The 24,092-nt window shown below is 37.6% G+C and overlaps 1 protein-coding gene across 2 annotated transcripts in view; it reads left to right on the forward strand.

Moving 5' to 3' along the window:
• Positions 1-24,092, forward strand: part of Rnf2 (ring finger protein 2) — a 75,588-nt gene that overhangs the window by 19,755 nt on the left and 31,741 nt on the right. The window contains exons 2-7 of one of the 2 annotated variants that reach the window (XM_070034232.1): positions 2,832-2,920; positions 5,121-5,281; positions 5,873-6,088; positions 8,598-8,870; positions 9,701-9,872; positions 12,993-13,181. In XM_070034232.1, the coding sequence (XP_069890333.1) occupies positions 2,834-2,920; positions 5,121-5,281; positions 5,873-6,088; positions 8,598-8,870; positions 9,701-9,872; positions 12,993-13,094 (1,011 nt within the window). In that variant the 5' untranslated portion in view covers positions 2,832-2,833 and the 3' untranslated portion in view covers positions 13,095-13,181. Of the gene's footprint in view, positions 1-2,831; positions 2,921-5,120; positions 5,282-5,872; positions 6,089-8,597; positions 8,871-9,700; positions 9,873-12,992; positions 13,182-24,092 lie in introns of those variants that run through there. The other variant, XM_070034233.1, reaches the window with a different exon arrangement.

Below are 24,092 nucleotides of genomic sequence, written 5' to 3' on the forward strand. Positions count from 1 at the left end.
TATAAATATGATTATTTTTAGAATTAAAGGTATCTAGATGTGTTAAAATGAGTCTTGTATTGTACTGGTTGTACGTGACACTGTCCTGGTTCTGGGGCTTGAACTCAGGGCCTGGGCACTGTTCCTGAGACTTTTTTCTCATGGCTAGTAGTTTGCTGCTTGAGCAACAGCTCTACTTCAGGCGTCATCATCATCATCATCATTTTTATTATTACTATTATTTTGATTAATGGAGTCCCATGGACTGGTTTCCAACTTTGATCCTTAGATCTCAGCCTTTTGAGTAGCTAGGAATACAGGTGTGAGCTATTGGCACTTGGCTATATTGAAGGAATTACATTTCTAGAGAATGAGGACATGCACATTTAGTTTGTTGTGGCGGTGAGTGGGCCTCAAGACTGGGCAGAGATGAAGGGTAACTCAGGGCCAGCCCATGCTATCGATGCTATCTGAAATAAAAGCAAAAAAAGGGCTGGAGGTGTGGCTCAAGTGATGGAGGCTTTGCCAAGCAAGCCTAATAAGAGCCCTAAGGTCAAGCAAGCCCAGTAAGGTCAGAATAAAACTAAACCAAAACAAAAAGAACAACAAAAAACTATGCCACACAGCCTCACCAGTGAATTCTTAATTGTATAGATTAAAGATAATAAAGCAGGAAATGAGTCTGCTAGTAAAATCTGTTTCTTTCTTTCTTTCTTTTTTCTTTTTTTTTTTGGGTCCAGTCGTGTGGCTTGAACTTTGGGCCTGAGCACTGTCTCTCAGCTCTTCAGCTCAAGGCTAGCGCTCTACCACTTGAGCCACAATGCCACTTCCGGCTTTTTTCTTTTTGCTTATGTGGTGCTGAGGAATCGAACCCAGGGCCTCAGGCATGCAAGGCAAGCACTCTACTACTGAGCCACCTTCCCAGCCCCGTAAAATCTGTTTCTATTCAAACACTTTTTTTTTTTTTGGTCGGTTGTGGGGCTTGAACTTTGGGCTTGGGCGCTGTCCCTGCACTCTTCAGCTCAAGGCGAGCACTCTACCGCTTGAGCCACAGCGCCACTTCCGGTTTTCTAGTGGTTTATTGGAGATGAGTTTCACGGACTTTCCTGCCCAGGCTGGCTTTGCACCATGATCCTCAGATCTTAGCCTCCTGAGTAGCGAGGATTACAGGCGTGAGCCACTGGCACCGGGCTCAAACACTTTTTTTTCAAACATTTTGACACACAAAATGTGGCCTTTTTTCCACAGCAAGAAACAATTCTTTACCTCTTAAGTAACTAACTCGTTGCCCAAGGATTCATTTCTGGCCCTAACTACCCAAAGTTAGTGCAAGACACCACAGGTTAAGGGATCAGTTCCATAAGAGTGCTTCTACTTCAGATGTCTTTTCCAGCTCTACATCTTCATGTATTTCTGACCAGCTGTCTATAAATTGAGGATGTCCACAAAGATAGTTTGCTAGAATAGCACATACAGCTTTATTTTCATTTAACCAACTTATTATAAAGGATATCATATAAGAGTACAGATGAACAATCAGCTTGAAGATGTACATAGTTCAAGGTACGGGGACCCCATGTATAGGAACTTCTATCATTTGGAGCTGCCATTCTCTCTGGCACCTTGCTGCTCTATGAATTCCATCATTTAGTATTTAATGGAGATTCCATTACATAGACATAATTGATTAACTCATTTTCCATTGTGAGTGGTTCAGTCTGTAATCCTACTTTCTTTTCCTGGGAATTAGGTGTGGATAGAGATGAATTGCAACATGATTGGTTCCTCTAGCTCTCATCCTGAGGCTTACTTGGGCATACTTCCAGTCATCTCATTAGTGCAAACCCTGGTATGCTTGAAAAGGACTTACTGTGAACAACCAAAAAAACTTCTGTTACCCTTTCAGAACTTTGCAGAGTTTAGAGGCTCTTCCTGACAGGGGAGTAAGTCTAGATGTATATCAGTTAGTTTTCCTTATCCAAAATGCATTTGTAGGATCAGAAATATTTTGGCTTTAGCAGGCTTTTTTTACATACACAAAATGAAATATCTTGAGGATAGGACCCAAGCCTAAACATAAACTTCATTTGTGTTTCATATATAGTTTATACATATGGTCTGGAGATTATTTTATTTTACTGTTAAGAGTTTAAACCTAGGACCCCATGAATTCTAGGCAAGTTTATATCCTCCCCCCATCTCCTAAAGATAATTTTATATAATGTTTTCAGTGCATCTGCATTTTTGACAGTGCCCTTTTGACTGTACATTATTTCCCACTTGGGACAGCATATTTGTACTAAAAGGTTGGGGGCATTTCAGACTTGGGGTTTTTTTGGATTAGAGATTCTCAATGCTCCGTATTTTCTGGTTTTCTGTTTTTGAATGGTCAACTTGTATTTTCTGGTTTTCTGTTTTTGAGACAAAGTCTTACTATGTAGTCTATAAAACTTGAGATTATCCTGCCCCATCCATCCTCAGTACTGGGTTAGAGATGCTCACCACCACATCCCATTTTGCTGGGACAAAGTACCACTGGGTAGTAGATGAACTGTGATTTTCAGTCTTCCCCTGTCATGTGTTCAGTTGTCGCTGGCTAATAAAATTTCAGTAAGAATATTTAAAGGCACTTATGTTCCTCTTTGGCAAAGTGGTGTTTGGGAACTTTAGAGAAAGCCCTTTCCTATGCTTTTTGCTTCCCAGGTAATCTCAGTTTGAAATCCAAAGGAGCATATTTGGGGTACTGTTCTGAGCCCTAACAGTTTGAACATCAGTTTTGTGGATTATGCATGTATTCATACCATAGCATTTCCTTTTAAATACTAAAAATTGTTTTTGTCTTTTTATTCTAGCAATGTCTCAGGCTGTGCAGACAAATGGAACTCAACCACTAAGCAAAACATGGGAACTCAGTTTATATGAATTACAACGAACACCTCAGGTAATACAGACAAAGATAACCAAGGAAGAATATGAGATGTATGCAAACTAAGACACAGTTTTAGAAAATGGAAACTTAAATAGAACTTAACAGTACTAATTTATATACCAGCAGCTCATTGATCAGCAAGTAATTTACATACTATGTACATATTTATATGAGGCAGTAGGTGAACAGTGGTGAATAAAAGTAGGTATGGAAATTTATAGACATTAAATAAGAGTCCATAAAATCACACATGCAAGAAGTTCTATAAAGGAAAAGTTTCCTTTACAGTTGTAAAGTAATAATAAGGTAAGTAGGGAAAACTATTTTGAGGCAGTAAAAATGGCAAAGATTGGAGAAGGAGCAGATTTGAAGGAAATGAACGTACTTAAAACTGGACTCATTGACTATAGGGGCAGGTAGAGTATAGGCTTTTGTAAAATTTTTGGCATTGTTAGTACATTTTGTAAGTGGTAGGAGAATGAATTTTATCAGCAAGAGATAAACAGCCTGCAATTTCATCCCAAAGGCACCTCACCATGTAGAAATGAAATAATAGATGAAGATCCAGTGAGAGATGAAGAAGGAACATCAAGAGAAAAGGAAGGAAGGAAGGAAGGAAAGAAAATGGAATGGAGTCAGGGGGATTAGGATTCAAAATCTAATGGAAGTGGTGTTTTTTTTCTTTTTCTTTTTTGTTGGTCATGGGGCTTGAACTCTGGGCCTGGGCACTGTCCCTCAGCTCTCAGCTCAAGGCGAGTGCTCTACCACTTGAGCCACAGTGCCACTTCCAATTTTCTGGTGGTTAATTGGAGATAAGAATCTCAGGGACTTTCCTTGCCCAGGCTGGCTTTGATACTCAGATATCAGCCTCAGATGTCAGCCTCCTAAAGTAGCTTGGATTACAGGCATGAGCCACCGACACCCAGAGAGGTTATCATTTTGGAAGTAGATGTTTGCAGAGTAGAGAGGTCTTTGAGTATTCTCAGCACAAATGAAAGACAAATATTGCAAGAGATAAGTATGTCAGCTCCCTTAATCAAATTATAATACATGTATTGAAATATTACATGGTACTTCACAGATATGTACAAATTAAAACACATAAAAATTAGAAATCTATGTGTGTATATATATCAACACATAGAAAATAGTAACAGAAAGGTATGCTTATGTAAAATGGAATACAGAAAGTGCTTTTATATGTAGAGACTAGAATAAAAGTCACTTGATAGTAGTTGTACCTTGTTATTATAAATGTAAGTATATTTTACTGGAGCTTTCTGTAGAATAATATCTATAACTTCTCTGTCTTTTCAAGCATTTGATCTTTGATCATGTTAAAAAAAGCACAAGTATTAGAGCCATTGTGTCAGTAGTGTATTGGGAACATGCCTGTATGTTTCTTTTCAGTGCCCACCATTATCGAATTTTTCCTGTATCTATCAGTATCTGAGGCTTTAGAGATATATAACCCTTGTTCTTAATTACAGCCATGGGAAAGTGGGGGGTATGGAGATAAAACAAGTAGGACCTACCGATAGGCATCAGGAATGAAGTATCTTGGAATTTTTCTTTGGAATTCCAAATGTAATTTGGCAGAGAACAATTTTAGGGACAGTAGTTTAGATGTATTATGATTTAAATCAGCTTGTAGGTTAGCCTGAGAATCTAACTACTTTGATCAAACTGTGGAACAAGACTTTTTTGAGATTCAAAAGTGATTTCAAAATGAATTTCTGTTAAACTGTTAGCAAATTAGAAAGTACATATATTAAAATCTTGAAATATTTAAATGGGCAAATATATATGGTTTGTAAAACTTGTAGAATTTGAATATGGAAAAATTCTTAAGGTTGAATTAGTCCCTTTTCATCTTGGCAAGTAAGAAAACAATAAAATAATTTAGAGTCATGTAGCTCATTAATACAACTAGAACTATTAAGGCCCATGATTCCAAATGCAGTGCTTTTTATTATAGCAGGCTAATTTCCCTCTAATTATTTTTTCTTCATATTAATATGCTATCTTTAGCATATAAAGAATTTATAGAATGCAGTAGTGGTGTGGAGAGGATTATATATGAGTTAATAATGATCATTGCTGGAAAAGGGATACATGGATGTTCATTTTTATTATTTTTAATAATTTCATACATTTAAATTTGTCCATAATAAAATAAGTAGAATTGAATCTTAAAGTGACTCTTTTGCAGGAGGCAATAACAGATGGCTTGGAAATTGTGGTTTCACCTAGAAGTCTCCACAGTGAATTAATGTGTCCAATTTGCTTGGATATGTTAAAGAACACCATGACTACAAAGGAGTGTTTACATCGTTTTTGTGCAGATTGCATTATCACAGCCCTTAGAAGTGGGTATGTTGAAATGAACTATACTAGATATATTTAGGTTGTACCATAGTGCTCTCTGGAATTTGAGGAGTTCCTTCCAATAATTATTTGACTAGAACGAAGTTTAAGTTTTAATGAGAATTTTTGTTTTTAATCAGCTGGTTTTATGTACTTATAGAAGTTTTATAGCATATCTACATCTATAAAGGAAATTAGGAATTATGAACACGTTTTTTCCAATGTAAATAATATCCATGAAAATGTTATTTTGGTAAAACAGTTGATAACATAAATAGTGGGTAGGTTTTCCTTATATGACATGGATAATCAGAAAGGGGGAAATTTAAATTAGGTAATAAGCGATTTTTATTTCTAAAATTGTTACATATAAATTATCTTTGGGGATTTCTTTTTCTTATGGCAATTGATAGTGGTTGAGATTTGTAAAACTTTGCTTGTGTTTACTTAAGATTTTCTAGGAAATTCAGATTAATCATCCTAAATTTCTGTGACCCAGAAAAGGCATTGCAGAAAAGATTACATCTAGAAGGCTGACTTTTTTGTGTTTAGACCAAAGATGCTGGTGGTGTTTACAATTTCTTTCCTTTTATTTAGCAACAAAGAATGCCCTACTTGCCGGAAAAAGCTTGTTTCCAAAAGATCACTAAGGCCAGATCCAAATTTTGATGCTCTCATCAGCAAAATTTATCCAAGTCGAGATGAGTATGAAGCTCATCAAGAGAGAGTATTAGCCAGGATCAACAAACACAATAATCAGCAAGCACTCAGTCACAGCATTGAGGAAGGACTGAAGATACAGGCCATGAACAGGTACATGGGAAAGAGGGTGAGAGATGGGAACCATTTTTCCAATACCTTATTAAATGCTAAATTTATAGTTAAAAAATAAAAATGTGATGGGGCTGGGAAGGTGGATCAGTGGTAGAGTGCTTGCCTTGCATGCCTGAGGCCCTGGGTTCGATTCCTCAGCACCACATAAGCAAAAAGAAAAAAGCTGGAAGTGGCGCTGTGGCTCAAGTGGTCGAGCACTAGCATTGAGCTGAAGAGCTGAGGGACAGTGCCCAGGCCCAGAGTTCAGGCCCCACGACTGGACCCAAAAAAAAAAAAAGTGGTAAAATAGTTTTGTATGATTATCTTTTCATGTAAGTATAAATACATTTCAAGAGCTGATAGGGCATTTCATTTAAAATAGTAGATTCCCTTGTACTCATGTCTACCTATTCCTACCATTCTATTTCTCTTCTTTAGAGAAAAACTCTTGAAATACTTGTGTCTGATTTTTTTTTTCCATTCTTTTCATACATACCCCATCATTGCACTTGTGAAAGTGATCTTCTGTACATTATGCAGTCTTCTGGGTAATGAATGTCAGACCTCATTTTATTCAGCAGCAGCAGACATGCTTAGCTTCTTCACCTGGCTTTCAGGAGACCATGTGCTTTACTCCCTTTTTATGTCACTGGCCATTGCTTTTAAGTTACTTTTTGAAGTTTTATTTGAATGCCACTCATAGAAGTCGAGTGCTTCAGGATCAGTCTTTGTTCTTTTTCAGTACAGGGTTTGGATCCTGATGACCTTATCTAGTTTCATGGCTTTAATTACCATCTCAATGCTGATGACTTCCAAATATACACACATATACACATGTACATATGTGCAGCCTGCACTACCCTGGATTTTAGATTTCATCTTTGGATATCTAAGAGTATCTCATAATTAACATTACAGTATTGAACTTTTGAGTTCTACTGTTTATTCTGCCTCATTGTTGATCTTTCCATTTGTTTCACTTAGAAACTTTTGAACCCTTAAAGGTCTTTCTTAGGTCTTCTATTCTAATCTGTGAATAATTTCGTTGTGGCTTTCTCTGTAATAGATCCATATTTGTCCACCTTCCTTAATCAGTTCTCGAATTTATGCCTGTGTCATCCTGGTGTCCTCCTTTTTATACATCCAAGTAGCATTATCACACTCAGGTTTATTGCTTGAGATGTGTCTTGTGAACTGTTTTCCCAGGCTGGCCTTGATATCTAAACATTCTTTAAATACTTTCTGACATGATTACATGATAGTGCTCTGGCACTTGGACCGGTTTTTGGGCAGAAGCATGGGATAAAAATAAGTACAATAAGTCCTAGTAAGCCTGATAGTTTATGGTCAGCTGAACAACTTGTCTCCTGCTATAGTTGTGGTTTAAATTATACATATATGTATAGTCTTTAAGTTGATACTGAGTTAACTTGTTTTTCCATTATTAGCCTATTCATATTTTTTTTCAAAATATGGTTATGGTTTAAAAAGATAACAAAATACTATGCCAACCATGTTTAAAATGTTTACATTTACACTATTGTGCAACCAATCTTCAGAACTGCTTTTTCATCTATATTTTTTATTTGTGCAAACGTAAATGAAAAAGTAGGGTAGGTGCGTACAGACAGATAATATAGTAGAAGAATGTATCCTGTTATCATATCCTAGCACTAAGTCCTGATACTTACTAATTGTGTTGCTTTAGGCTAATTATATTTTGTCTTATCTGCATAATTAGAGTATTATACATTGCTAGGTTGTTTTAAAGAGTAAATGAGATTGCATACACAAAATGCCTTGTCCAGTAAATGGCCTTAGTATCTGAGCTTATGAGAGAACTGTACTTTTATTTGTACTTTTAACTGTACTTTTATGCTGCTTATTTAGATACCATCGCATCTTCCTCATTAGAGCCTTTTACACTGCAATAGCAGGATTTAAGGGGAAGTCAGGGTGTTTTTGCCATCCTTCCTTAAGTTTTGTTTGCTTAAAAGTATTCTGATTTATGTCTTAAATAGGTATAAATAACTTCCCTCACAACTTTTACATTTTCTTATGCCTTTCTTAAGACTTATAATCTCATTACAAAATGATCAAAATATAAAGATTTGCAAATAATTCCTTTAGTCTTTCTTTTGATTAACAAAGAAAATTGTCATGTGAATAGGAACATTTGCTTCAGTTATTTATAAGTGTTTAGACGTGAGATTTTTTTTTTTTTAGGCTTTTCTGGGGCACATGGGAAACTTACCAAATTGAGTAATCAAGATGTTTTTAAATTCTAAAGTTAATAGCAAGTATGCTTCAAGTTGGATGCTTTTACCTGGCAAAGAGACATGTACATGCATGTATACCCAAGATTTGAGAGGTTGATGCAGGAGAATCATGAGTTAAGTTATATATGTATATAATCATGACTTAAGTCATGTATGAGTTAGGATTTTTTTTCCCTTTTGGCATAAAGGTTTTTAAAATGTAAATTTTTTGCTTCCTCCCACTTAACTAGATTGCAGCGAGGCAAGAAGCAACAGATTGAAAATGGTAGTGGAGCAGAAGATAATGGCGACAGTTCACATTGTAGCAATGCATCCACACACAGCAACCAGGAAGCAGGCCCTAGTAACAAAAGGACCAAAACCTCTGATGATTCTGGGCTTGAGCTTGATAATAATAATACAGCAGTGGCAATTGATCCAGTAATGGATGGTGCTAGTGAGATTGAGTTAGTGTTCAGGCCTCATCCTACGCTTATGGAAAAAGATGACAGTGCACAGACAAGGTGAGTATATGGTTTGGTTTCAGATTATCTCTGAAGTTGGAGCAGTAGTTCTCATTCTCTTGTCAGGGTTCAACTTGGGTAAATGGGGTGTCCAGATTGTTTCCTTCCTTTTGCATGTGCTTCTTACCCACAGATGCACATATGGAATGGAACAACCTAGTTTTTAGACAGTGGAGGAGAAGTAAAGGACCATCCAGATTTTTTTAAGGGTGATAGTAGGGCACCAGTAGGCTCTACAAGCCATGTGGCAAAGACTTCCAGCATACAGTCTGCCAGTGAGTGCAGATGAACATTATTATTATTACTATGTCATCATCATCATCATCATTGTACACTGTTTATACACTGCTGTATAAACTCAGGATGTTATGCTTACTAGGCAAGTGCCACTTGAGTCATGTTTTCAGGTCTAATATTAAATACTTGTTAAATTAGTACTACTTTTATTAGTTTTAAATATTAGAAATGTTAACTCTTGAAAGGGTGAACTACTTGCTCATATTCTTAAGATTCCTCATGATGCCAAAGCCTGCAGATTCTAAGCATTGAACTTTAACAACTAGTATGATTTTTTTTTTTTTTGCCTCCTGTATATGATGCATTTCTGTTTGATTTTTGTCACTTTATATCATTTTATGGGAGGTAAAGGAGATGAAGCAGTCAAGTAGTATGTACTTCTCCCATTCTTTTCAGGAAGAAAGCTTTGAATAATAGATTAACAAATTCTATTTATATTTTATTTTGCATTTTAGAAATATAGTTCCCAATTTATTTACGTTGATATAATCTCTATTTCTACAGATTAAATTTTTAATGATTTATTCTTTCAGATATATAAAGACTTCAGGTAATGCCACTGTTGATCATTTATCCAAGTATCTGGCTGTGAGGTTAGCTTTAGAAGAACTTCGAAGCAAAGGAGAATCAAACCAGATGAACCTGGATACAGCCAGTGAGAAGCAGTATACCATTTATATAGCAACAGCCAGTGGCCAGTTCACTGTGAGTATTTAACATACTAGACTGTTGAACCTGGGAACACGTTAACCGACTTAGTGTCAAGTACTGTTGGACCACAGTATAGAATCTTGAGAAATTTCATCAGAGTAGTTGACCTTTGATACCCTTTGTTCTATTACAATATAAAGCAGTTATTCCTAATTTTTTTTTTTTTTTTTATTTTTAAGCCAATTTTCTCTCCAGTTCGTAGTCTAGCCTGATCTTGAACTCATATGAGGGCTGGCATTGTAGTTATGTAGTACCATGGCCTGCTTTTCCCATTGTTTAAAGCCTACTTTGAATGATGTCTTGTTGGATTAGCTTTCATTCCTCTGATCCCCTGCATTTGAATACTAAGGGTTCCTGCTCTGGTTCCCCCTCTCTCTTCATTTCCATAACCTTTGCAGCATCATATCCATCATACTGAAAGGAAAGACTGTTTGAGCTTTCATTAGTATTTTTCTTTCTCATGGTGTTGAGGATCTAATCTAGGGCCTTGCACCTGCCAGGTAAGTTCTGCCACTGAGATATATCTCTTATTCTTACATGTAATTCTTTTTTTTTTTGTCGTTTGTGGGGCTTGAACTCTGGGCCTGGGCGCTGTCCCTCAGCTCTTCAGCTCATGAGACTTTTTTTGGCGGGGAGGGAGGGGGTCCGGTCATGGTGCCTGAACTCTGGGCCTGGGCGCTGTCCCTCAGCTCTTCAGCTCAAGGTTAGTGCTCTACCACTTGAGCCACAGCGCCACTTCTGGCTTTTTTCTTTTTTCTTATGTGGTGCTAAGGAATCGAACCCAGGGCCTCATGCATGCAAGGCAAGCACTCTACCACTGAGCCACCTTCCCAGCCCTAGCATTTCAGCTCAAAGCGAGTGCTCTACTACTTGAGCCACAGTGCCATTTCGGGTTTTCTGGTGGTTTATTGGAGATAAGAGTTTCACTGACTTTTTCCTGCTTCAGCTTGCTTTGAACCATAGTCCTCAGATCTCAGACCCCTGAGTAGCTAGGATTACAAGTGTTAGCCACCAGTGCCCGGCTTTACATGTAATTCTTAATTTTCATAATACCTCACTAAACAAGAATTTGCTAAAGCTAGGTTGATTGTAATAGGACTTAGGGAATTCATATCATCAAGAGATGGTTTGTGGATAAACAATCTTAGATGGGCTTTGAAACATTAAAGAAACCAGGGTTTCTAAGAAAGGTTAAGAGTGATAGGTGTTGGGGAGCTGAGGACATCAGAGTGACCAAATCAGGGATTAGCATCAGAAAATCACAAAAAGACAAGAAATGACTAAGGATAGATTCCAGGGGCTAATATTGGGTTTAATGGTAGTGGAACAACTTGATTAAGTAGCAGTGCTATCCTGGGAGCACATTGCAGCATGGACAGAAGAGAGAAAAGACCTGAGACACTAGGACACTCAGAGCCCGCTGCAGCAAATCATGAGATAACAAGGAGCTTCACAAAGCTGGCGCTTTGTTGGGTTGGTACAAATCAAACTAGTCATAAAGACTATGCAGATGAACAGAGGATAATAATGAAAAAAATCTTAACTTTGCCTAAAGTGTAACTACTGGGGAAAGGTCAGGACCCATTTCCACAGAGGTCATACCTTTCACTCACCATCTTCACTCTCCTATCCTATTTCTAGATATCTCTTAAGCCTATTGAACTCAACATAGGTCACTTAAATGACTCCAGTGTTTTCATTAAGATCAATTCCATTGTGGTTATAATCAGTTAGTGATTCCAAAAAGTGGTTTGATTGGAGTTAGTGAGCTTCCTTTTTGAGAAATTGAGGCAGCAGAGCATGCTAGAATACTTGGGTAAGCAGTTTTAATGGATATCTATAAATAGATATATCTGTAGAACATTTTGTACTGTTGGGAGAACAGTTCCGTATGTACAGAAGTTTCTATGACCTTCTCAATAGCAGACTACAAATGAAATATTACTTAAAGTCCCTTATGGACTGTGTGCTCCTTATAACCTAGGCTTAACCTCTTGAAGAGAATGTTTTAAGGACAAGTAATTGGAGGAAGTAGTGTAGCCTCAAAGAAGTAAGTGACCACGTAGTTAGAAGCCCCAGGACAAGACACAGTGTGCAGGCATCTTATCTGATTTATCATTGCGTCTAATTTATAGAGACTTCTGGGAAGGCTAACTCTTGGGAAAGTTCGGTTATGAGCAATGTTAACTGCCTTCTAAAATTAGCCTTTTTCTATTCTTTTTTAGCAATAAGAATTGGTGATTATAACAGTACACCACTATAGTCACAGTTTCATACTGCTCTGCTTTACTCAGCTACATCTAAGGATGGAGAGTACATCTAATGATTGGGAGGTTCCAACATTGATAGAACAAACTCTGAGAAGTTCTCTGGAAAATTACTCTGACTTTAAGCATTCTGCCTGAGCAAGGCATCCACTTCTTGAATACGTTTTCACTTTTGAAGCTGTCAAGCATATGTATAGTAGTCCAAAAATTTTGGAGGGCTATCCCCTACGTTTCCCTTTTGTGAAGATTAGAGTCAACCAAAATCATCCCAGAAGACTGATACTTGAGCCAGGATGTTGCTTTTCCCAGTCTTGCCATATTTTTGAGATGTAACGCTTAGACATGAGTGGTAAAAGCAGCTCAGGGGCCCTTGCTTAACCAAACAGGCAGATGTCAGGTGCTGGTGGGGTTTTAACTTCAAATCCTAGTACTACAAAAAAGAGTTTGTAAAGCAGGGTGTGGTGGTTCATGCCTGTTAACCATAACTGCTTGGGAGGCTGAGATTGGGAAGATTATTGTTCCAGGCCAGGCAGGCATAAAGTTTACTTGATCTCATCTCAGCCATTTAAAACAAAACAGGGCCCGATGGGTCACATATGTCATTCCAGCTGTGTGGGAAACATAAATAGGAGGGTAGTGGTCCAGGCTGTCCTGGACAAACATCAAGACTGACCCTGTTGAATCATAGCCAGAGCAGAAAAGCCTTGGAAATGATTCAACTGGTAGGGTACCTGAGTTCAAACCCTGCTTCTGTCCCCCCATGACCCCCAAAAATGTTTGTGGACTTTTGTTCTATTATTGAACAAAATATGACTTTGATAATTTTTTCTTTCTTTTTTTGTTTTAGGTATTAAATGGCTCTTTTTCTTTGGAATTGGTCAGTGAGAAATATTGGAAAGTGAACAAGCCCATGGAACTTTATTATGCACCCACCAAGGAGCACAAATAAGTTTTTAAAATCAATTCTGAGACTGAACTTTTTTTTATAGCCTTTTTCTTTAATATTAAAGATGTACCATCACTACTCTTATGGACAGATCTTGGATATGCTGTTCAATTTCCTTTCTGAGCCAGACTCATTTACACTATTAGAATCATTTCCCCTTAATTTAAGATTTACTTTTTGGAAGATACTGCAGCAGTTCAGTACTTATTCTTTTCTTTTCTTTTAATAATATGTCTAAGTGTGTGCTTTCACAAAGAATGGTTCCATAACCTTTGACCCAGGAGTTTTTTTTTTTTTTTTTTTTTTGGTCCAGTTGTGGGGCCTGAACTCTGGGCCTGAGCACTATCCCTCAGCTCTTCAGCTCAATGCTAGTGCCCTACCACCTGAGCCACAGCGCCACTTCCGGCTTTTTTCTTTTTGCTTATGTGGTGCTGAGGAATCGAACCCAGGGCCTCAGGCATGCAAGGCAAGCGCTCTACCACTGAGCCAACTTCCCAGCCCCATGACCCAGGAGTTTTTAAGTAAAGCTTCAGTTGGCTATCTTTTCCTTCTGCCCTTAGATTTTTTTAGGTCTCTATAGAAGTTAATATGTATTCTTTCCCTTCCTGGAGTCTTGTATATTTATAGTTTTCTATATAAATTGTAGTATCTTCATGAAGACCAAGGCTCAATTTTCATAAAAACAATTCTCATAGGATTATTATTTTCATGGTATTTTCTTCCATATATCTCATTTTTGAAAGAGGTTCTTTATGAACTTGGTGTCCATTGTCATTGCAATGTTATTTTTTTCTGTTCCCCTCTCCCACTCACTTGAAAGTTTAGAATTTTTGGTCATGGGGAAGAGAATCAAAGTCTTAAGTTCTATGAGAACATAGTTCATTAACAGATTTCACTGAAGAGAAGTTGTTAGGAATATGTAGTTCTCAACTGTATATTTAAGAGTTCTTTTGTATTAGTTTTACTTCAGTTCCTTTATTATGTGTTTGATGTTTTTTTTTTCTGTTTAAAATACCAGAGATATTTTGCACTTTAGCCTTGATGAAAAGTACAAGATATGTTGTTTCCCTGGTTCTTTTCTTATTGGTAGTGATTTCAGAGTCCAGAATAACATGGCACATAGAACTAACAATGGAAAAAACTCTTTGTGTTTGAAAGTGTGCTTAGCATTTTGAGTTGCCATATCAGTTTATAATTTGGTGCTCTGCTAATTACACTATAGAAGCAGGTTAATGGAGTTTGAACCCTGCTTTAATATGTACTAAAAGATGATTCTGTGCAGAAATTTCAGCAGTTTTATATTAGAGACAGTATTGGCTGTTTGGGATGTAGATACTTTATGTCTACTAGTCTGGAAGATTGGCTTGTGTCTTTTTTTTTTTTTTTTTTTTTGCTGAGGTGGGTTCCTGTCCTGGCTTGAACTCAGGACCTGGGCATTGTTCCTGAGCTTTCTGCAGCTCCACTTCTAGCTTTTTGGTGGTTAACTGGAGATGAATCCACAAACTTTTCTGCCTTTGCTGGCTTTGAACCACAATCATGAGATCTCAGCCTCCTGTGTAGCTAGGATTACAAATGTGAGCCACCAGCACCTGGCTGTGTCTTATTTTTTTCCCTGTCCTGATTCCAGATATGTCTCCAAGTTCATAATCACAGTATTTATGAAGACTTGTCTGCATTGAGAATTTTCGGAGAGAATAGACCTCCAGTACCACTGTAACTAAAGTCTGTCTAGTCATTGTAAATATTTACCTGTCAATTTTGACAGATTGGGGCAGCTCAATATTTTAACTTGGAGCCAAGTATGAAAACTTAAAAGGCTTATTCAATTTTTTACCATTTTACTAAAAATATTTGAAATCTGTTTTTACAGTTTTTTTTGTAATCTGTGCCATGAAATTTGAAAACTACCAAAAATTAAGAGAACTTTTATATTAAATTCCTTTTCTGGTGTAAAGTTAAGTTGTATAGATTATTAATGCATGTCCACTGAATATATATAACCCTGGTTTTGTGATAAAATTGCTTAGATTTTATTGGTGACAGATTAGTGGTTGCATTAAATAATTAAATTTCATTGTGGTTACTAATTGAAATTTTATCTTTAAGCAGAAAGTTATTTGTGAATATAAGCTTTGTGCTTAGAGAATGTATGTGTTTTTACCTGTCAGTATGGGAGGACATAAACTTTGCATCATTAGTGAAGTCATTGAATGTGTAATCCTTGCAAAATAGAACTATAAGAAGTGATAAGAATGGTGAAAGAGTGTATGTGTGTGTGTGTGTATGAGCACGCGCGTGTGCGCGCGCATGCGTGCACGCGCACATACAATGAAGGGGAGGTACTATTGGCCATCACTGTTCCATGGTGGGTTTTTTTTTGTCGGTCATGAACTCAGCCTGGGTACCTTCCTTTAACTCTTTTGCTCAAAGCTAGTGCTCTACCACTTTAAGCCCCAACACCACTTCTGGTTTTGTGGTGGTTAATTAGAGGTAAGAATCTTACAGACTGTTTTTCCTCGGGTGGCTTTGAGCCCTGATCCTCAGATCTCAGCCTCTTGAGTAGCATGAGCCACCAGCACCTGGCTGTTGGTGTGGTTTTATAAAGTATTATCTAAGGAAGTAGTTGCAGTTACCATTGGCTTACTAAATGTAATGAAGGTCTTTGGGTACATTATCATTTTAAGTTTTGTTACTACCCATAGCCATATTTTACCACTTTTATCCTTTTTTTTTAAGAGAAGGCACAGAACAGCTGAATAGAGGCCCAGGCTGTCTGTGCTTGAACTCTTGATCACAAGCCATCCTCCTTCCTCAGTCTCTGAGTAGTTGGGACAAAAGGTATATATCATCCTGCCTGACTCATTTTAACCATTTATAAGTCTGCATGTCAGTGGTAGTGGGTACATTCAGAGTTGTGTAATGATCACCACTATCTTTCCAGAACTTGTTTATTCCCAGACAAAAAAACTACATAAGCACTCTCCATAAATTCCTACCCATTCCCTGGCAATACTTGTTTCACTTTCTTTCTTTCTTTTTTTTTTTTTTTTTTGGGTACAGTAGTGGGGCCTGAACTCTGGGCCTGAATGCTGTCCCTCAGCTCTTCAGCTCAAGGCGAGTGCTCTACCACTTGAGCCACAGCTCCACTTCTGGCTTTTTTTTCTTTTTGCTTATGTGGTGCTGAGGAATCGAACCCAGGGCCTCGAGCATGCAAGGCAAGTGCTCTACCACTAAGCCACCTTCCCAGCCCTCACTTTCTTTCTTTGAATTTGATATTCATATTAGTAAAATCACACAATGTTTTCAGTATTTTTTTATGTAATAGATGTATTAATTTTATGGCTGGATAACACAGTATATATGTACAGTCCTATCAATGGACATTTGTACTTATAAAATAACTGTAGTCAACATTATTGTGCAAGTATGAGTTCTGCTTTTGTTTGGGTATATACATAGGAATGGAGTTGTTGGATCATGCTGTCTTATATTTAAATTTTTTTGAGGCGCCTGAAAGTTTTCCACCATGACTGCACCAGTTTACATTGTCACCAGAAATGAGTAAGGGGCCCAGTTTTTCCATAATCTCTGCATCACTTACTACTATTTTTATAATGATCTGAATTGGTATCCTTATACATAACTACTGTAATGAGTATAATCTCTTGTGATTTTTGAACTGCATTTTTTAAATGGCTTATAATATTTGACATCTTTTTTACTTATTGATCAGTTTAATATTTTTTATAAACTCTATATTTTAATCCTTTGCTTTTGTTTTTGCATTCTGGGCAAGTGTTCATATCACTGAACTTTCTCCTTTGTTTTTTAAATGGGGGTCTCCCTGCTATGATGCCCAGTCTAGCCTCAGACTTTTGGGCTCAAGTGATCCTTCTGTCCCAGCCTCCTGTCTGGAATTGGGTGGCTCTTTTTTCTTGTTACTGAGTTGTAGGAGTTCTTTGTGTATCTGCATATTACTGTGTTTGCAGATATGTAAACTGCAAATGTTTCCTTCCATTCTAAGTTTTCATTCTCTGGTTATGTGTTTCTGATAAAATTTCTGGGCTTTTTGTATGTACACATTTTTCTCAAAAATTTTAGTTTTGATGAAGTTTATTGTGTTTTTCTATTTGTGGACTGTGCTTTTGGAGTCATAATCAAAAACTCAATTGTTCACTGTTGTGAACTTTTTTCCTGCTCTTCAGAGAGTGTTATAGTCTCAACTTACATTTAGTTCTTTGAAGTATTTTGAGTTTTGTATTGGATAAGCAGTTCATCTTTGTGATCTCCATGTGGTTATCTAGTTTTCTTATCATACAGTAGTCCACTCACCACGAAATGGTGTTGGTTCTCTTGTTCAAAGTCAGTTGACTATATGCAAGTTTATTTTTGAGCTTCATCCACTGGTCTGTATGTCTGCCCTTATACCAGTGCCATCTTACTTGATAGGAGCATTGTAGTAACTTTTTTATGGTATTATTTTTAATCTTTTCAATCCTTTGAACAAGAAATTCTATTCCTTAAGCCTTTGAAAAGCTACGATTCTGTATTCTGACTCAGGGAAGCTTACCTGAAGTAATTGAAATGCTAGATGAGAAAGGAATCTCTTAAATTCCCACTGCATTTCTACTTACGTATGCATATTTTTGTATGCTAATCTTATAAGTATAATTATATAATTATTAGAAAACAAGTTTCACAGTTTTCCTATTTTAATGTTATTATAAGGGTGATATACAGAGGGATTACAGTTATATGAGTCTGTTAATGAGAGTACATTTTCTTTTATACATTGTCTCCCTTTCCTTAACTCTGTTTCCCTCCTATCATCACCCTTGAGGTATAGAGTTCACTTTCATTGGTGTCCAGAGAGCTCCACTGCTGAACTTTTTCACCTGTGTTTCAATTTTTGTAACTACAAAAAAAATTACCTGAATTTTTCTCATTTAGTGGAATAAGGGCTTATGAAAATTCACTATTCTGTAAAGCAAATGAAAACAAGGTAGAATTTACAAAAAAATCAACTGTTTAGACTTGTACAATTAACCAAAGTTTTCTAGCAGTTAGGTATCCTTGAAAATTAACTTGTAATAGGTAGTCAAGTGGTTGAGATCTGAAGATCATGTTTTGAAGCCAGCTCAGGTGGAAAAGTCCATGAGATTCTTACCTCCAGTTAATCAGTAAAAAGTTGCAAATGGAACTGTAGCTCAAGTAGTAGAGGGCCACCCTTGAGCAAATTTTGCTAAGGAACAGCTCTCAGGCCTTAAGTTCAAGCCCCAGTACCAGCACACACACAAAGTTTGGAGCTCCTCAAAGAACAATTCTTAAAATCCCTAAATCACCTCAAAGAATTGTTTCATTTGGCTTGTCTAGCCACCTTCCTTCTTAGCATTATTTTCAGAGGTTTTTTTTTTTGTCTTTTTTTGTTCTGGTCCTGGGGGAAGGGAAGGCTAATGAGTCTAAATTGCTGGAGTGTTAAAGGCATTATCCCAGCCTGACACCACTTAAGCAAGATGAGGAAAGGTACAGATTTATGACATTTAAGGACATCTGTGTCTAGCTAACAGCTGTCCACAAAGTGAGTGAAGCAAAGTCTTAAGTGGTCACATAATAATACATATTTTACAAAATTAATCCAGGAAAGCCATTAAACAAACAGTAAACACAAGTCAGTCTAACTTTTGACAAAATAAAACTTATATGTAAAGAATCAAGGTAGCAACTATGTAAGAGGAAGTGCAGATTGTCCACTTAGTAAGCATATCCAAATAACTTTCAAGAAACCATGGCTAAAGAATTAAATATGGAGCGTTGCCTCAAATTATCTTGCTAAATCATCTTGGAAACAGTGGTTCAGGATTCTGACTTGGGAAATTGTAGAGATGAATATGAGAAACCAAACAGAAAGTTGGATTGAAAAATAGAATTAAAAGTTAAAAGTGTCATGGTAGATTTGAACAGTAAGAAGTTATGAACTTGAAAACAAACCATTTGAAAATACATTTCTGATAAAAGTGGAAAAGCAAATGAACAGAGCCCCAGGAACTTGTGGGACATCAAGTGTATTAAGAAAATAACTTCCAGTAGAGAGGAGAGGGGCTGAAATGTCACCATTGGATGAAAAGCATTAGCACATTCCAAATACCCAGCAAATACCAGAAAGAAACTCACATCCACAAAACAATAAGCACTTGTTGACTCTAGCAATCTTAGAAAATAACAAAGGAACAGTTTAATACAAGAGGTTCTCCAGAACAGTCTTTATCAAGATAAGCAATGGGGGAAGAAGGAAGGGAAGTCAGTGAGTCACAAAGTGTTGAAAAAGTAAGAATTTTATGTTCAGTAAAATTGTACCACAAAATGGAAGAAATCAGGCCATTCTCACAAAGCCAGTTCTACAAGAAATTCTGCCTGTTCTACAAGAAATTCTAAAGAGACTTCTAAGCTGAAGACATGAATCTACACAAAGGAACAGCCCTGGTAAAAGTAATTGAATAGTTCACATGTAAAAGACAGTCTTAGCTCAGGCTTTATACAACAAAATACCGTAAGCCACATGACTTATTTCTCCCAGTTTTGAAGGTTAAGAAGTCCAAAATTAAGGTGCCAGCAAATTGTTACTGTGAAGGTCTTCTATTTGGCTGTCTAAACAATTATCTTCTCATAGCCCTCAAATATTGGAAGCAAATGAGCTGTGTTCTCATGTATTTTTTTCTTTTCCTTATTTTATTTTTGTTGGTTGTGGGGCCTGAACTCAGGGAGGGCCTGGGCATTGTCCATGAGCCTCTCTGTGCTCAGGGTTAGTGATCTACCACTTGAACCATACAGTGCTACTTTGTAGCTAATGGAGCTAACAGTCTCAGTTTGAGTGTTTAACCACTTTGAGTGGTTAATTTGAGCTAAGAGTCTCAAGGGCACTTTTCTGCGGAGGCTGGCTTTGAACCATGATCCTCAGAACTCAGCCTCTTGAATAGCTAGGATTATAGGGGTGAGCCGCTAGCACTCAGCTGTCGTTTTTATTAGACGGTCTTGTCATATATCCCCAAGCTAGGTTCAAACTCAGATCTTCCTATTTCACTGTTTCTAGTGCTGGGATTCTGGGCATACATTTGTATACACTGCTGTTCGCTCACTCATAAGGAATCCCTCAGGGATTTCAACACTGAGAACCTCCTTTCAACTTTAGTTATCTACCCAAAGCCCAGCTTCCTCAAACCATTACATTGTGGTTAGGGCTTCAAGGAAAGAAATTGAGGATCACTAATGTTTAGTCCCTGCATCTCTTCTTTTGAAGGAAAGATACTGAGGATAGAACCCGGACCTCACAGCATGCTAGAAAAGTTCTCTACCACTGTGCTGTGTCTCCAGCTCGGAACACATTTTTGCTTATAATTTGACTAAAAAAAAAAAAGAAACCCTGCAAACTACACATATATTGCTTAGTGATGGTGGTAGGTTCTAAGAAGTTTGATATTAGTCTGTTTCCTCGTATAAACATTATAGTGTGTTCTTAGAACTTACGTAGATGGGGGCTGGGAATGTGGCGTAGGGGTAGTATGCTCGCCTAGTGTGCATGAAGCCCTGGTTTTCATTCCTCAGTGCTATAAACAGAAAAAGCTGGAAGTGGCATTGTGGCTCAAGTAGTAGAGTGCTATCCTTGAGAAAAAGAAGCTCAGGGACAATGCCTACACCCTGAGGACTGGCAAAAAAAGAATATACCTAGATGCTTTAGCCTATTCTACACCTTAGCTCTATGGACTTGAGATAGCATGATAGACAAAAACAGTATAGTAAAAATACTTACCAACGATTGTAAAATGGGCTGCCCGTATAGGTCTCTTGTTTTTGTTTTTGTTTTTTGGGTCCGGTCGTGGGGCCTGAACTCTGGGCCTGGGCACTGTCCCTCAGCTCTTCAGCTCAAGGCTAACACTCTACCACTTGAGCCACAATGCCACTTCGGGCTTTTTTCTTTTTGCTTATGTGGTGCTGAGGAATCGAACCCAGAGCCTCATGCATGCAAGGCAAGCGCTCTACCACTGAGCCACCTTCCCAGCCCCGTATAAGTCTCTTGTTAGGGAAGGAATTTGCCGGAGTGGAAGTCCAATGGTGGGTGAATCCTAGGATATTACTATACCCTGATCTAGAATGTTAAATGTATACTTAGGTTATACCAAATTTATTAAAATATTTTCTCCAGTATTCAACTTTAGCTTATGATTCTCTTAAATTTTTAAAAAATTATCTTTAGTTGTACACAGGATTTTCAGTTCAACAAAGCAGCTTATAAGTACAACACATCTTGATCAGCGTTATCCCTTATTATGCTTTTTTAGCCTTATAAATGATTCTTTTTAATCCTACAAGTCATTTTCTGAAGTTTTATTTTTGATGTTAGTGTGTAGCCAACGCTGCCTTTGTTAACTTTAAATTGAAGAAAATATGAAGGTTTTGTTACCTGTGAGACACACACACACACACACACACACACACACAATATACCCTAGGCCTACACAAGGTGGGGATCATTGTATCCTGTATCACTGTCTCCTATATCCATATCTTGTCCCAGTGGAAAGTCTTGAGCATCAGTAGCATGCAGGAGCTGACACGTGACATGATGCTATCCTGAAGGATCTGCTCGAGGCTCTTCTCAAGACAAAGGCTTTTGTGAAACATGTTCTTGATGGTTTGTTTCTTCTTGTCATCACAGAGTTGCTTGTAAGCAGGTCATTTACTATGAACATTATTTCTATTTAAAAAAAATTATTTATTTGCCAGTCCTGGGGCTTGAACTCTGCCTGGGCGCTATCCATGAGCTCCTTTTGCTCAAGGCTAGCACTTTACCATTTGAGCTACAGTGCCACTTCCGGCTTTTTCTGTGATTAATTGGAGATAAGAGTTTCATGGCTTTTCCTGCCTGGGCTGATCTTCAGATATCAGCCTCTTGAGTAGCTAGGATTAGAGGCATGGGCTACCAATGCCTGGCTAACATTCCTTCAACTTTTTAGATCTAGTCACTGGTGGCTCATTCCTGTAATCCTAGCTACTCAGGAGGCTCAGATCTGAGGACAACAGTTTGAAGCCAATCTGGGCAGAAAAGTCCTCATGAGACTCTATTTCCCTTTTACCACCAGAAAACCACTGCGGTTCAAAGTGGTAGAGCATTAGCCTTGAGCAAAAAGAGCTCAGGGACAGGGCCCAGGCCTGGAATTCAAGCCTCAGAACAACAACAACAAAACCCAAGTTGCAGATTATTTTTTAAGATATGAACTTGTGGATGTCTGCAAATTTATGCTGGAGGAGTAGCATAGTATACACAAGACCATGGGTTTGGGCGAGGGGTATAATTTCTCTTAAGTCCTTTGTTGTGAGTTTTCTTGGGGTTCTACAGTTCCCTTTTGGCACAATAGCTCTGTTTCACTACCAATAACCTCATTAGCTGCTTACTCAGCAATCACTTGTAGGCTCATCTCAGTGACATCAAGCCTGTGTGCGACTGAGTCACAGGTATAATCCTTGAATTGCATCAGTGTCTTTGGTTGAAACAGTAAAAATAACAGTTAAGAGAAGAAACAGCCTACAGGATGGAAGAAAGTACTTGCAAACCATTCATTTCACATATGTAAGAACTTAATAGAAACAGCTGAATTTAAAAGAAGACCAAAAGCCAAGTGTGTGTTACATAGCTGGCTTCCAAGCTACTTAGGAAGTAGAGGCTAGACTGGGCCAGAGTCAGTGATACTATCTCAAAAACAAAGATTAGACATATAGTTCACATGCAGAGTGCTTACCTGCAAGGCCCCGTGTGGGATGTTAGGTAAAGTTAAAGGACCTGAATAGGTATCTCAGCAGAACAAAAGGCCAACTAGTATATGAAGAAATTATTAAAATTATGAATCAGAACAACTGTAATGAGACATCTCCCACCTGGTAGAATGGCTATTATCATTTGTCAGCATTTGTGAAGATGTGGAGAAAAAATCCTTATGGGTAAGTAAGTGGGAAAGTAAGTATATGCTTACTTTCCTTGTGGGAAAGTAAGTATAACAACTATAGAAAACAGACTGGAGATTCCTCAAAAAGTTAATTCTACTTCATATACATATACCCATAGAAAATAAAGTCACTGTGGCAACATCTGTGGTGCTGTGTTCATTGAGTGTTAATTCACAGTAACAGAACCAACCTACATTTCCATTGGTGCATCAGTGGATAAAGCAAATGTATAGACATACACAGTGGAATAGTATTTCTGCTGATAGTAGAAACCTTGTCATTTGTGACAACATAGATGATCCTGGACTAAAGGATGCAATCTGAACTAAACCAGACACACAAATACTGCATGATTTTACTTAAACGTGGAAATTTAAAAAACTAGAAACAGTGGAATGGTATCTGCCAGTTACCAGGAGGTGGAGATGGGGGATGAATGGTTAAGTGTAGTCAGGAGTCTAGAATGATTGAAGTGTTTCATATGTTGGCAGTTAGCTCCCTAGTGTGATTGGGCTGGGGGTGGGGGGTCGGACATGACAAGGTCATGAGAGGAACTCTCACCAGTGGCATTAGTGTCACTATAAAACACACACAAAAAGCTCCTTTTTTGTTCTCCATGTGTGATGTGTGGTTATAAGGAGAAGATGGCAAGGAAGCTGGCTCTTAAGAGACTAAATCTCTTGGTGCCTTAATCTTGCCTCTAGAACTCAGAGATGAATTCCTGTGTTTTTCTTCTATGGTAATTTAAGGCATGCAAGAAGTAGAAGCAAACATTTAAAGTATCACAAACTCATTTAAAATTATTGTTTTTTTTCCCAATACTGGGTTTTGAACTCCAGGCCTGGCACTTGCTAGGTAGCCACTTAGTTATTGAGCCACCTCTCTAGCTGTACATTAAGAATTAAAAGTAGGATCCTCTAAACTTAACACCAAGAGAAGTGCTGGGATGTACTGTGAAGTCTCCCAGAGAAAGTAATAAAAAGATGGAAAATAGAAAAAAGTAAA

Source organism: Dipodomys merriami, unplaced genomic scaffold (assembly GCF_024711535.1).
Source record: "Dipodomys merriami isolate MVZ:Mamm:240054 unplaced genomic scaffold, mDipMer1.0.p SCAF_24, whole genome shotgun sequence".
Classification (NCBI taxonomy): domain Eukaryota; kingdom Metazoa; phylum Chordata; class Mammalia; order Rodentia; family Heteromyidae; genus Dipodomys; species Dipodomys merriami.